Source organism: Corapipo altera, unplaced genomic scaffold, assembly GCF_003945725.1.
Source record: "Corapipo altera isolate COAL_440 unplaced genomic scaffold, ASM394572v1 50, whole genome shotgun sequence".
Lineage (NCBI taxonomy): Eukaryota > Metazoa > Chordata > Aves > Passeriformes > Pipridae > Corapipo > Corapipo altera.
Window position 1 is genome coordinate 7,289,417 of NW_020884889.1, and position 14,579 is coordinate 7,303,995.

The window sequence follows — 14,579 nt, forward strand, 5'->3', positions numbered from 1 at the left end:
TGTGTGTGATAAGAAAAATCCTTCAATGCTAGCTTAAAAGTCTCAGAATAGGAATAAGATGATTGAAATGGAAAGTGAGATTCTTAACTTTTCTACTATATTAATTTTTTTTTATAATTATTAAAAGAGACTTTCAAGTAAACTTAAACATTCAGAGTACTAAGTTGATGATAACATCTGAGATTCCACGCTGACTTCCTTTTTCCACAGTGTTAATATGCTGGAGGTAAAATCCTGAAGGTGAGTTGCATATGGATGTTAAAACTTGTAGACCATCCTGCGTAAGAGTTACATGACTATGCCCTAAAATAATTTGCAACAAAGCAATATGGAAATGTGATAATTAATACAACTGACAGCAACAAGTGGGGGTGTCCCTGCTCCTCCTGTCCTTACACAACCAGGGGCAACTTTCCTACCCCAGAACAAAGATTGATCCCAGCCCACAGGTGTGAGCCTGTGTTGGGGCACCCCTCAAAGGAACACAGAGATGCCTCATGCATCCTACCTGGGTTTACAGAAGGGAATTCCCCATTTCTCTCACCCTTCACACCAGCTTCCCCGGGGTCAAGGAGCAAAGGTGAACTTCATCACTGGAGTGATGCCCAGACTCTCACTGGTGGCAGTCACACCTTGTCATTTAACAGGGGTTGTGGTAAGAGGACACCAAGAAGGCCAACACCCTTCCTCCACCCCTAAAAGGCATCTCTTGCCATGGCATCCCCTTGCAGCAGCTGATAAACAAAGCCACGTGCCACTTTTCTCAAGGGTAAAGGGCACCTGCTGTCTCCTGCTGGCCTACAAATCAATTTAACTCCATGGCCAAGTGCCAAATCACATCAATTAGAGGATATTACTGACTGAAGGAGCTCAGGAGACCAGAAAATGAACTCTGGTACAGTGCAAGGGGAACTTGTTAAATATTTGCTTGGTCCTCAAAGTGAAGAACCTGATGAGGCTGCTGGCTTTGTGCAGCAACAGCAGGATGAGCACAGGCTGTTGCTTCCCTAGGCTGTCCCATTGCTGCTCCCAAGGTCTGCCAGGTAGTTTTGCTGCTGTGGGACACGTGGGCATTTGATGTCATCCTGGGGAGCACCTGGTGCTGATCAGGATTGCAAACCTCATGGCCATGCAGAAGAGGAAAATGAATTTGAAGTTAAAATTAATAAAAAAATGTGGCAGTGCAGATAAATCATTGCTAATGGGGCATGTGAACTGAAACAGTCTTCCAGTGTGCAACAATAATGGTCCCTTAAAGAATGATACCTGGAGGATCACCCCCAAGTCAAGGAGTACCTGGCCAGGAAAACAGTGGCTCATTGTTGTTTATCAAGGAAAAGCTATTTTCCCTTCAGGCTCTTGTAGAGACTCAGAACTGAACTAATAGGCAGATATTTATTTAATGTACTCTGCCTCGGTCATCAATTTATAGATGCTTTGTGCTGTCTTTTGACCTCAAAGGACAATTGTGAGTTGACACCTTCCCTCTTGGATTTAGAAATAACCCATGCTGTTCCTCTGAGCACAGCCTGGCTTTGCTCCTGGCAGCAGCAGGACACAGAAAACATTTATCCAGGGGAGAAATTTCTCCCCAGAAGCAACAGCCAGGGTGCACCTTGCAATATTTGATGTGCTGGAAATGTGATGTCTGAGGAGAGGGGTGCACCTATACAGAGAGACAGGAGCTGATGTTGTTGGGGCACTATGTCCTTAGTCATCAGTTTTGACCTTGATGCAAGACATTTTGCAGCCAAGAAGGACTGTGTTGTCAAGGGTTTCTGATCACAGGAATGCTTAGGGAAACTATAAATCCATAGTGCTCTTCCTGAGCTTTGGGCAAGGTAAAGGCGAGCCCTGTACATAAGCAATGAGTTCCTCTCTCAAAGAGCCAACTGGGTGCAGCAACTGCTCTCAGCAAGTGGAAGTTGGGCTCGTTGCTTTGTGAGGCAGAAGGTCAGTGGTGCTGAGAGCCCACCTGCAAACCAAACACTGGCAGGATGGAGGCATCCAACCACAGATCCCCCCAAGCTTGCTCCCATCCCAGAGTCCTCAGAGCCAGACTTCCACTCACAGCCCCAGCCCTGAGGGAGGAGGGTGGCTTTACATCTGCTGTGGCCACTCTGTGCATCCTGGGGTCACCACCTGCAGTGTCTGGCCAAGCAGTTCTGCACCGTGCTGGGCATGGGTGGGAGCTGGTAAAGTCCTCCTGTGGCCCCAAGGTGACTGATCTGAGCTTGTCTAGCCTGGGGACATCTGGAGAAGTTCCAGGTTCCCAGAAAGTGCAGAATATCTGGAAAGGAGCTCAAGCACAGCAGGTTTCAGAGGTGAGCTGGACAACGTCCAAAACCTCGCTCAGGACAGAGCTCAGAGCCATCTGCTGCCTTCTGCATGGATGGGGGCCAAAATGCCAGGATATGCTAAAAAAGGAGAGAAACTCTTTTGTATGCCCAAGGCCAGTCTCTTTACACCCCCAGGAGAAGGTAGTGGGCTTTGTTTGGGTGGGCACTGAGGAGGTGGGGAACCTATAATCATGCTGTCCTCACCCAGTGCAGCAAGCCCAGCTGCCACCAGCACTGCTGATTCTCATCCCTGCTGGGGAACACTGTGTCAAGGGGTCAGTGAAGGGTATATCTGTGCTGCAGTGGGCAGTGCTGGCCTTAAAATAGCATTGCTTTGGCCTAGGACCAGCAGCACTATAGCCACAGCAGCACCCACTCCCTGGGGTGGAAGCAGATCCTCACCCAAGTTTTGGGAAACACACAGGTGTTCTGGGCACCTCCCACTTGCTTCACCTCCCCTGGGGCAGCTGGAACCACTTTGTGCCCTTGTCCTTTAAATTGAGGGTCATGGAGCTCTCGTGATTTGGGGAGAGGGTCTTTATAAGGTAGGGGTAAAAGGTCAGGCTCTTGGAGTGAGAAGGTACTTTGGCTTGGGTGCTTTCAGTTCAGTGTGCTGACTGGGTGCTTAGAAGAGTTTAATTTTGAAGTGCCAATTTCAGCTGGGTTGATCCTCTCTATGAAGAGCTTCACCTCTACTTCTAAAAGCTTCTGCTGCAGTTAGGTTTGAGCATGGCTCTCTGCTTCTAGAATTTATTAATTTTCATTTGATTTAGATCTGTTTTTCTTAGTTTGCTTATAATTTGGCTTCCAGGAAAAATGAAAAAGAAAAAATGAAAAGCAAATGCAGAGCTCCTTTTCCTCTGCCTTGCCCCCAGGTTTGTGGGTTTGTGACCTGGGTGTAGGAGAAGAAAATCCTCCTCGGATCTTCAGAAGCCTGGAGGAAAAATAAAACCTTTCTGCTGTGTCAGCCACCTGAGAAGCTTAACTCAGGGTCATGCAATGTTGTGTGGGAAGACAGACCCCACGTTTCTGACCAGAGGAAATGGAAATATGTGTCTAAATGGAAACTACAGCTCTTATGCTGGCCTGGAGCATCCTTCTTGCTGGCTGGTTTCATGCTCAACAGAGGTCAGCAGTTCTCATCAGCAACTTGCGCTGGAGTGCACAGTCCTGGGCATAAGTAATGCTGGGATGTTGGATGAAAGGTCTTGGAGGGATGCAGGAGGTGCTTCTGGGTTGAACTGCCTTATCACAGGGGGGTTGTAAGGGCAATGAATCGTGCTACCTGGCAATATTTCACCCTATTTTGTTATTTTGCTGGTAAGAAAACTAAGGGCAGCCACTGTTTTATACTTTGAGATGCATTTTCTTACAGATCAAAACATTGTCTGGTTGGTGCGTAATGGAAAAGCTGGGTATAATTTATAATAGTGCTGTTGGTATAATTAAGTGTCAGAAGAAAAGCATGGAATAAAACCTTAAAATGTATTTCAGAATTTAAGGGGACCAATGGCTTTTGGATGTGAAATGTGGACATTCTTCACCTAAAGTTGTTTTCTGCAGAGTTTCTAATTAGAAATAGATGGAATATCATGGAAAAAAATTAGTGTTGTTGAAAATGTTTGGGTCAGCAATATTCATAATTCTTTCATTAACCAGGCAGTAATAATTCAAAGTAAAACACTTTCAGTAGCTGTTCAGGGTCAAGGTAGTGACTTTGTGAAGAGAGACAGAGACATTAGGTGATATTCTTGTGGCTCTTGGCTTTGAGCAGTAAGGCAGGAGGCCATTTCTCAGACTTGATTGCTGCTTCTGTTCAGAATGCCCACACTGTAGCTGCTTAGTGAGAAAGAAAGAGATCATTTCTGAGATTTTAAAATTGATTGAAGGCTTTGGAAATACGTGAGGGACATGCTGAAGTACTGACACCATGCTGCTCCATACAAGTCTGCTGTGAGCTGTTCCTTCTCATCTTCCCTCATTCCCAAGAACTTCTTCACCTCAGCTCTTTCTCTCTTGCACAGATATCTGGTTTTCCATGAAGTTTTAATTACAGACCTGTGCTTGCTAATTTTCACACTGTTTGCTCCATGTTATTTGCTCCATAGGCAGCTGAAACAGCTGGTTTAACACAGTTAATGAATGTCCAAGGGAAATGCTGCAGGAGCAGAAGACCCTGGTGGCAGCTGAGCATCTATTGGCTCAGCCTGTAGGATTGACACCTTTGGCAATGAACACAGAGGGGTTGGTTGGGGGCTGCAAGGACAAGGAGGGTCTCTTGTCTCCCTCCTCACTGTGCACTCGATCCAGGGCAGATGTGCTCGAGGGCTCAGGACCCACTGCCCTAAAAGAGCACTGGAGCTGTGGAGTCCTGGGACCCTGCTCCTGGGGGACTCTGGGAGGGTGCCCAGATCTGCTGCCTGCTCACCCCTACCAGGCACTTCCTTTGATCTGTAGAGGCGAGACGGCTGCTGCTTGAGAAATCCAATTAATCCTAAATATAAAATAAGTTTTGAAAAAACTTTGCTTTCCTTATGGTTTCAGAACATTTAATGCAATTTTAATACATTTTTGATTGATTTCTGATTTTCCTCTGGGGGCTGCCTGGCTGAGTTCCAGTACAAAACATGGAGCTTTGTAACTAAGAAGTGTATCACTCAGAATTTCTTACAACATTGTGGGTTGAATTGAACCCTGAGAATAAATAACCAGGAATTTCAAACTGTAATGCTTTAAAAATGTGTGTGCAAGCAGAGTTTTCCTCCTGGTTAGCAAGTAGTGGCCAAAGGGTATTGACCATTTTTAATGAAAACAGTTCTAAAAAAATTAAAAATGCAAATGCAAAAATGTGGACCATAATAAAGAATTCCCATTGCAGCATTAAAACATGGTTAAAATTGGGAATTTAATTTCTGGTATTTAAATCAAATCACCTGAGATGTATAACCATGAGACAGCTGAAATAAGTGGTTTGAAGCCTGGTGAATCTGGGTTCAGATTCAGACAATGTCAGAGGCATTGGAGGGTAAGGAAGCAGAGAAGATGAATTTAAACTTTCCATACTGCTTTTAGCAGAATTTTGACACCAGGGGCATCTCAATAAAGTCATTGCAATGGTGCTGCTGTGCTGATGACTGTGCAGATCAGCACAGACCAGGGCTGAGCTGGGTGTGAACTGGGGAGCTGTGCATGGCTGTCACTCCACGTGTTGCCATGTTGACCTCAGAGATGCAAAACTGCAGGTCTGGCTGCTCCTTTGGGATGTTTGTGTACCCCAGCAGTAATGGCCAGTCCACATGGTGTCACTGCTGTCCTTGGGTCTCTTTGGGTGGGGAATCTTGAGGCCTTTCAGGCTCAGTTATCATCGGGCATTAGTGGTGGACTGCATGTGAGCTGCAGGTAGCCCAGGGGACCAAAATCAGTCCTACTCCATGAAAGTTTTATTTGGGCCTGTCTTGAAAACTCCTTGCCTTCATTTCTCATACATTTCCTATTTTCTGGATCAACAGAGTCTAAAGTGAACCAGTTAAACACCTGAGATCTGCTGTTCTTGCCACCCTCCCTGTGTGTACCATGGAGGTTGCTGGAGTCTGAGCACAGTTTTCCCCATCTGGGTCCTGTACTGACTTCTGAGCTGTAGCAATGTGGGTTGAAGCTGCCTGCTGAGACCTGTAATGACCCAGCGAGCTGGGGACACCTTTGGACAGCACAGGCTGGAGCAGCATCGCTCTTATGGTTCTAGGTCTAGCATCAGCCCCTGGTTATTTCAGAAAAAGATCTATGCTCATAGTTCTGTAGGGTGTCTGCACAAATTCAACTGCTGCTGGTCTCAGTTCAGGTCTGTTCTTATATTAGCCATAGCAGCTGCTCTGAAAACAGCATAACGACTCCAGCCCCTGCTTCTGACTAGGACACAGGTAAGGATTTATCAGTGGAATTTAGTCTTTGTGGCAAACTGGGTTCCAGGCACAAAGATCCTTCTGCCACAGGACTCGCTTCAGGGACAAGTAGATCTATAAAGCACCCAGCTTTCAGGCAACAGAGTCTTTTTGCAAGATGAAAGAATTAGCAATTTTTTCAACTTTTTTCAAGAGGAGGAGTTCCCTGGGTGCTTTTTACCCTGCATATCCTGCACTCTGTGGCTTCTTCAAAGAGACCCCACAGATGCTCCGTGCTCTTCATTTTCAGTTGCTAGCAGGAGGGATTTGGGTCTCAGTGGCCCTGTTTCTTTTGATATGCAATTTGTTACTGATAATGAATTGCTGAAATACAGATGCTGTAGTCCCCCACTGAGCTGAAGCTCAGCTCAGTGCTCTTTCTGACTGAGGGAGTAACCTGAAATAGCCCCTTTGGAGGGGTTGACCTGCAGAGCCACAGGAACACCTGGACATCCATCAGGTCTGTCCTGAGCTCCTGAGAGTCTGTAGTGGTGTAGCTACACAGAGAACAGTTCTTCACTCTCACACTACTAGGAGGGCTGTCAGGAACGTATGTCCTTCTTGAAAATCATGTTGTGTTGTGGGTGTGTTTTAAGATGTCCCGGTAACTAGAAGAGAACCACAAGAGAGACAGCAAGGAGGTTTTCCATGTTGAAGCTGTTTATTACGTTAGATAAATACATTTGCAACAAGATTGAGTTATTTCCTCTGAGTGCAATTGCTGGTAGTATGGCACAATGATTAAAAAAAGAACTAAAACTAGCAGAGGCACTTGTTGCATGCAGCTGAAATTACTACCAAGCCCAGTGATGCAGCCCCTGCTACAACAGACCTTCCACTGGCTGTGAGTGCGGATTTGCCGGTGGGGTCGGCACCGGCTGGAGCTGCAGTGATGCACCTTGGGTGGGAGGGTCCTGACTCCCAGGGCAGGGAGGATGATATGTCTGCTTTAGGCATGATGTTTAGTATTGCTTTTGGTTAAAGATTAGTGAGGTTGTGTGACTGGAACCAGTGGGGAAAGGCAGAAGTTAGAATGCATTTACATTATTTCTATAAAAACAATCATGTTGACTTTTACACAGTGATTATACGTAGGGATTGTTGAAGAACATTTTTGTCAACTGAAGGATGGACTTGACAGGCTATGCCAGGAGGACAAGAGCATTTTTATTAGAAAATAGAGCTAGACAGAGGGGTCTTTCCATTAGGATTTTCAGGAAAATCCATAAAATGGTTTGCTCAGCTGGACAAAGAGAGAAAAAAGTAGCAAACATTCTCGCGGATAAAATTTGTCAATTTGCTTCCCCAGCATTTGTAACCCTTTGTTCTTACACAGACTTTGCTCCTGCAAGGACTCTGTGTTGCTGTCCCTGCCCTGCCAAGGGCAGGCACATGACCAACCCTGCTCTCTGTAGTTGGACAGACTGCTCAGAGGCTTAAACTTAAGCACCTGCGTAAGTCCTTAGCTGAACAGGAGCTTATCAGTGACACGTGACAGTGCCAAAGGGTTCTGCATGCAGATAAACACCGAGTGGAGTATTGGCACTGGGAGGTGTGAGGACAAGCTTTGTCCTTGCTCTGCGTCAGCTGTGCGTGCAGGCAGGTGACCTGCAAACTGAAAGTTTCCTAGACTGCAAATTAGGTTGTTTTGTTTTTTTGTGAGTAGCCCCACTAGTATCAAAGTGGGATACAAGACTTAAAGACAAAAAATGGGTTCTAAACTTCCAGGAACAGAAGTGTTGCTCTTTGAGGTGGGGCATCCATTTCTATGGTACACATGGACCCGCTCATGAATAAGAGAGAACAGTGTGTTTGCTGCAAGTATGATGAACATTAACATTCACACCTAGAAAAGTCCTCTGTTACTGCTGATTAACTGCTAGCAGAAACTGAGGCTAAATAACAGCCTGGTGAGCAGTCTGCAGTGGGTAATGGAAGCAGTGGAGGACTCTTGCTACAGGACATCAGAATTAAAGCCAATCTGCAAATCTTCTGCTCCTGAACGGGATCTCCTACAACAGAGATCAGCAAAAATTGTGCAGTTTAAAAGATCTATGCAAAACTCTTCATGTGCCTTATAGCCTGCTATTTTGGGATCTCTGTAATCACAGTGCCGAGCACCTCACATCCTCAGAAATCAGTGGAATATGTAGCAAAGCTAGGTGCTATTTGGCATGGCTCAAAATCCTGCAATCAAAATGAAAGAGTAAATGGGGGTCTGGACAAATCCTTTGCCTGGGGAGAACTTCCCATGCTGTATACTACGATCCAGACCTTCCCTATTAGTTTCATCAGGACGAATTGTAAATAAGAACCTTAATTCATGTGTCTCTATCTAAGGCTTTCCAAGTACTTTCTGATACTGAGATAGACAAAACGATATGAGACAAGATAATATTGTGCACAGAGGCACACAAAGTGACTTGTGTGATCATCAAACAAATCTGTCAGAGCTAGAACAGTAACTTACAAAGTCTATGTCCCAGTTCCTTGCCACAATTCCTTCCTTCCTCTTATGGCAAGAACTAGAGGTCAGGTAGGATGGTAAGGAAGAGAAGTAGTGAAATGCCCTTCTTGCAGTTTTGTGCTTTCAAGTCTTGTGTGTTCATGATACTTGCTGTGGTTGCAGTACCTGCCTTGTATTGCATCTTTCAATCCCATGAGCTGAACATGTAGTCACTAAAAAAAGGCAGCTGTGAGGAAACCTTAGAATTTGAGGAACAGAGGACATGGGAATCTTGCAGTCCCCACTCCTCAAAGGTAAATAATAAATTTCCAGAGCTCCTATGTTCACTTATGACTTCTTGCATAACGGCTGTCTTAATGAAAGGAGAGAAGTAAATGTACCTTACAAATTTGTGGGAAAAATCTTCCACTGAAGGTGCTGAATCTCTCAGAGGTAGAATGTATATTGTTGTGTGTTACTGCAAGTGTTTTGCTGAGGAGTCTGAATGACAGAGCCAGGAGCAATGTCTATGCTTATTGTCCTTGACATTCTAGTCCTGTCTCATCCCACTGAAATACACCTGAAACAAAAGATGGATGAAGTTGCATGTGGAATCACACTTTGAAAATCACAGCAAGTTCTATGGGTTTGACACCAGCAGTGTCCAAGCTCTGCTCCATGGACTTCTTATGGCTACCAAGCTCATAGTCAGTGGTTTGACTAATCCATGGACCCGTGGCAGAGGATATGCCTAGTTTTTGTATGAGTAGGATAGAGCAAGGTGGTGCTACAGGGTCAACATTAGCCCAGTACCCCCTTATTCTGAGTGCTTCTGCATCCTGATCACTGGAAATACAGCTGCAGTGGGGTAGGGAGTCTGTGCAGAACCAAGTGAGTCAAGAGTAAATCTACTCATATAACCCTACTTAACCAGGGGTCCTTCAGCACTTCTGCTTAGAGATGCTCTGGCACACAAAACAGTAAAATCCGTGCCTTTTCTGAAATGCTACTGTAATGACTGAGGGAAATATTTGAAGCAATCTATTTCCAGGAAAGACAGAATATTCTTGTTGCTTGTTCATGGTACTGATGGTTACCCAGGATTTGTGGGTGGTACTAAGGGTGGGACAAACTGTGCTAGACCAACAGTTATATTAGTAAAAGTCTTGAGAATCTTGTGCTACTTGAGTTACAATGATAACTGTAAAATAAGGGTTGCTGCATAGTAGTAAACTGTGCTGCCAGAATGGCTTGCTGATATCTTGACCTGTTGAGCAAAAATCATTTACACTGTGTGCTCTTAGAGATATTGCTGTTGTCCTGCATATCTGAAAATGGTCGTTTGTGTGTGAGCCTTCCCAGTGGGAAAAGGCCTCCTGGACAGCAGCATTTTATGGCTCTGTCTGGTGAAGTCCTTTCAGTCATCTAGATGCTGCTCCTCCCACGTGGACGTTGGGATGGCACTGTAAGGGTCCATGATGACTTTTGCACAGCGAATAATCATCACAATCAGGAAGAGGCAGAGGAAAACAAAACATGCTAATGTCAGTCCCTTGTCCACGTCAACGTACACAGGCTCTGGGGTTGGTCCCTCCATTGCTCATGCCACTCTTCATCTGGGTTTATATTTACTCCTAACATCATCAACCACCTGCAAAACAAACACGGTGTCAGGCACAAGTGATCGCTGCTCCTGGGTATGGGGAAACTTGGGGGTAGAACTGGAAACAGAAAACCTCTGTGATATATTGTTGCAGGGAAATAAACCCACTGGAAATGTCACAGCTTAGGTAACTGAGAGCTGTGAGCAGAAGAAACCTCATTTCCATGTTAATTTAGCCCACAAATGCTTCTTGCTAAATATTAGACACTGAGATGTTAACGAAGGAAAGAGAAGCAGTAATGAATGAAAGCTATCCACTTGAAATATCATCTCTTAAAAGAGGCACAGACACTGTTCTTGTCTCAGCATTTCCTAATCATAAAAATATTTCCATTCCTCTGCTAGTGTGAAAGATCAGACAAATGGCACAGCAGACTGTTTCTATCCCAATTTTCCTCTCTGTCCAAACATTCTCTGTCTCTTACTGGCACAAAGCAAAGTGAAAATTATGCGTACTTATTTTCCATAATCTTTTAATTTCCAGTACTCATAAGTTCTCCAGGTAGTAGAAGATTTTTTTTTTTTTAGGAGCAATATCATTTTTAAGTGGGTATTTCATCACCCAGAGAGGTACAGGTGATTGTGTGATTAGAACAAGGATTATCTTATCCAATGCAGATGTCTGCATAGTTGAAAGTCTCTTCTGGCCTCCTTCTGTGAATCCATAACCAAAATGGCCTCAGCAGTGATTGAGACCTTTCTGCCTCTGCAAGTTTTCTTCTGCATAGTTCTTTAGCTGGTAGCACAAATTGCTTTGTGTGATGATGCTGAAGGAGGGGAACTGACCTGACTTAGGGAATTGAGTCACTGCCCAGGGATGGGGGAAACTTTTTCTGACATTCACCTTTAGCCACGGTGGGGGGTAGAAGTGTTGAGGGTTACAATGAAGAAGATCAGGAATAGGGAATGCCTATTTAAAGCAAACAAAACAACAAAGTCATTTACATCAAATGCAATAATCAATCTGAAAACTAGTTCCTGCTTCATTTGGAGTTGATAGATGGGAATGAGAAGATATTGAGCTGTAGGGAGGACTGGGTGAAACTTGGGTATCAAATGGCCCAGCTGCTCTCTGTCACTGCATTTATGCAGTGAGGAAATCCCAGGTACAGGTTTTATCTGCACAGCCAAGTTTGCCTGGTTATGTTTCCAGTGAGCTGATGATGCTGGCAGGGCTATTGCAGTGGTTCACATCTGGCTGGAGCATCCTGTTCCTGCAGCATCATGCTGTGCCAGCTGCCACTGGGTGTCCCAGTGATTCCTGAACTCCTGTGCCCTGCAAAGCTTCCTCAGGGTGAACTGAAGACCTTTTAGAACAAAAATTCGCAGTTCCTTCCCTGTCTCATAATTTACTTCTTTTCAAGTTGTTTTCCAGCCTCACAACCTCTTGGATCCCACAAGGCAAGTATAAATCAGCTGGGCTCTCGAGTCTATTTTAAGTGCAAGGATGTCAGATTTTTTTAATTTCCTGAAAGCATAGAAATTACTGCAACAGCCAGTCCTGCAGCAGGGAGATGAAAGAAGCTGATGACACAAAGTGAATGAAACCAAGCAGACATCCCATCATCTCATGGATTTACCAGTCACATCCTTAGGAGCTCATGAAGAAATCACTGAGGAGTGGGGTCAGGCTTGTAATGCTCACCTGGCCTGATCGGAGGTCTAATATTCCCAGAAGACTCTGCTACTGCTCTATTTCACCAACCAAGAGATCTTACTTTGCAGTTTATAACTTCATGTGATGAAAAAAGGGTTCGTCAGCAAGGCTGAGTATTAAGTATGAATACTTTATGAACACAAAATTGTTATCGAAACTACTAATGCAGCCCAGTCCTTTCCTGTAGGAAAGGACTTGTGAAGGTCCAACAAGGATGAATTTGATTTTTGTCTTCTGACATTCTGGCTATTGTACCATGTGGGGTTATTTCACACTAAGTTACCTCCTGCGGAATATCAGAACTACCTGGTAATTTCCATCAGCACCGATCTTTGAGGGAAAACTGCATTTTCAATCAAATGTACTTTCTTTGAAAAGATGAATCATTTACTTGGAAAATGATCAGAGGTTTCAAGTGGAGTTCCATCCCTTGGAGATTTTTCTCTTCAAAATGACATCACAAAATCTCACAGGAGTCTGGTTTAAGTGCTGCATCCCTCTGCTTCCCTCTGCCCCAGGACTGTGGCTGGAAGATGTTTCCTAGGAAAACTGTCAGCAGCCCCTTTCCTACTGGAAGGGAAAAGCATGTTATGGAAAGGATAGACCAGGTAGAAACCTTTACCCAGAGAGCAGAATGAAAGCGTAAGGTATCTGAGCTGTTGTTTGCACAGGACATTACAAGGGCAGCTTGAACCTAGTGGTTTCAGGTTTATATTGATCCCTTTTGGTGAAAACTAGGCATTTTCAGTGGGAATAGAAATATTTTTTCCAAAAAGCTATATTCTTGAGGCTGTATAAATCACATGTCTTCCTTCCTTCTGCTCTCCCCATAAACCAGATAATATTTTGATGCTGAACTCCTATTATGCATTAAGTCACTCCTGGTGGAGAACATATATTTTGGGACTGGGCAGAAGTGTCTGCCTTTCCAAATTCACTCTTCTTGCTCACAGCTTGGCTGCTCACCTGAACCTGTCTGTGTACCAGCACTGTCAGAGGGGAAAGACTCCTCACCTTGTCAGAGCTGCACATAACACCCGTGCTCATCCGAGTCGCAGGTGGGTGGGGTGCCAGGAGGCATTCGGTGTTCCATGGCATAGGTTACTGCAATTGCATTCCAGTGGGCTTGGCAGTGCAGAGACTTATTGGTGCTAAACAGATCTAGATGCTGGAATAGGCCTATTTTCAAGGCAGTTGTCTCCAGGTTAATTTATTATGGCTGGAACATATCACTGTTCTAGATCAGGCACGTTGAGACCAGCAAGAGACAATCCCCAAACGTAAAAGGAGTTATTTGCATGTGTTCACCCAGGCTGGTTCCTCTTGAGAAAGTCCAGCTTCCAAGTATTACCATGGACATGCTATATGTCCTGCTTCCTCCTGTCTCCCAGGTACTTGTGGTCTTCTATCTCTGTAATAGCTGCACAACTTGCTGCTTAATTTTCATTTCCTTCAACTTCCCTTCTCATCTCCCTGATACCCAATGGTATGGCCAGGCTTGGAGTGGGGCATGGAAGTGTCTGACAGGTTGGTTCATGCTGGAGGAGGTGCCTGCACGTCCTGCCATCTATCTCAGCCCTAGGGGATGTGCTGTGGAGGTGAGCACAATGGTTTTGCAGTCAGTTTTTCTCAGTCTTGCTTGTGAAATCCGTGGGTGCTACTGAAATTAACTCTCACTCCAGCTACAGACTGGTTGACTGGATGTTTTGCTCTTGTTTTCTAGCACGGCTGTTGACAGCATTGTGTGTGTGGAAAAAAAGAAGAGATCAGCAGAAACAGTTATAAAGTTTCACACTTGAATGATCAAGCTTTCTATGAATAGCTGAATTGTAGAAAATTACTTTTTTCCAGCTTGACAGCACTGAGCTTTAGAATTGTATTTTTTTTAATTTCTTCAGATTTGTTGAAAATGTAATTTGGTCTAAACAAAGCCAAAAGATGAAGGACAATCCCTGGTTCAAACCATTAGGCAGTTTAGCAGTGCTGAGTGTATGTTCTGCTATAAATCCCCCAGTTTTTCACTGCAATCTCTTCCCTTCTAACTCCTCTGAGAACAGATGAGCGACACAGGCAGGCTCACCCAGGGATGGAGCTGTGCTGGCTTGTGGTGGTCATGTAATTCAGTACCAAAAATTACTCTGTGGACTTGGCTCCTTGTGGGTTGCAGAGGGCTAGGACCAGGAAGCAGTTGTGTCTCAGAAGGGTTGGCATCACCTGGTTTTTATGCCCTGGTCCCCCTGGCTTGTGTTTGTCTGACCATTCTTGCAATCAGGAGATTCTGCAGCCTGGGTCAGGGATGTGGCCTGGGGATCAAGAACTTTGGTACCTCAGTGAAGAATCCATCCTGAGCATTTGGCCTTTGCTGTTCGCTTTGTTTCCCAGTGCTCTTTTCAAGAAGGATTGCCACAGAAGAGAGGATATGTTCCATTTTTATGACCTTATGTACACAAGCAGGCAGATGTTGTCATCCTCTTTAGTGTACCAGCTCTGTTACAGACTCTCTGCAATGCTTGTGCTCATCAGTGTGCCTAAATTT

At 44.7% G+C, this 14,579-nt stretch overlaps 1 protein-coding gene across 4 annotated transcripts in view; it reads right to left on the minus strand.

Annotated features, from left to right (window-relative positions):
* Window positions 1-6,931: 6,931 nt before the first annotated feature.
* CTXND1 (cortexin domain containing 1) overlaps window positions 6,932-14,579 on the minus strand; it is a 34,954-nt gene continuing 27,306 nt past the window's right edge. For 2 of the 4 annotated variants that reach the window (XM_027644670.1, XM_027644669.1), the window contains one exon: window positions 6,932-10,374. In XM_027644670.1, coding sequence (XP_027500471.1) covers window positions 10,141-10,320 — 180 coding nt within the window. In that variant the 5' untranslated portion in view covers window positions 10,321-10,374 and the 3' untranslated portion in view covers window positions 6,932-10,140. Of the gene's footprint in view, window positions 10,375-11,172; window positions 11,291-12,434; window positions 12,561-14,579 lie in introns of those variants that run through there. The other 2 variants (XM_027644672.1, XM_027644671.1) reach the window with 2 other exon arrangements.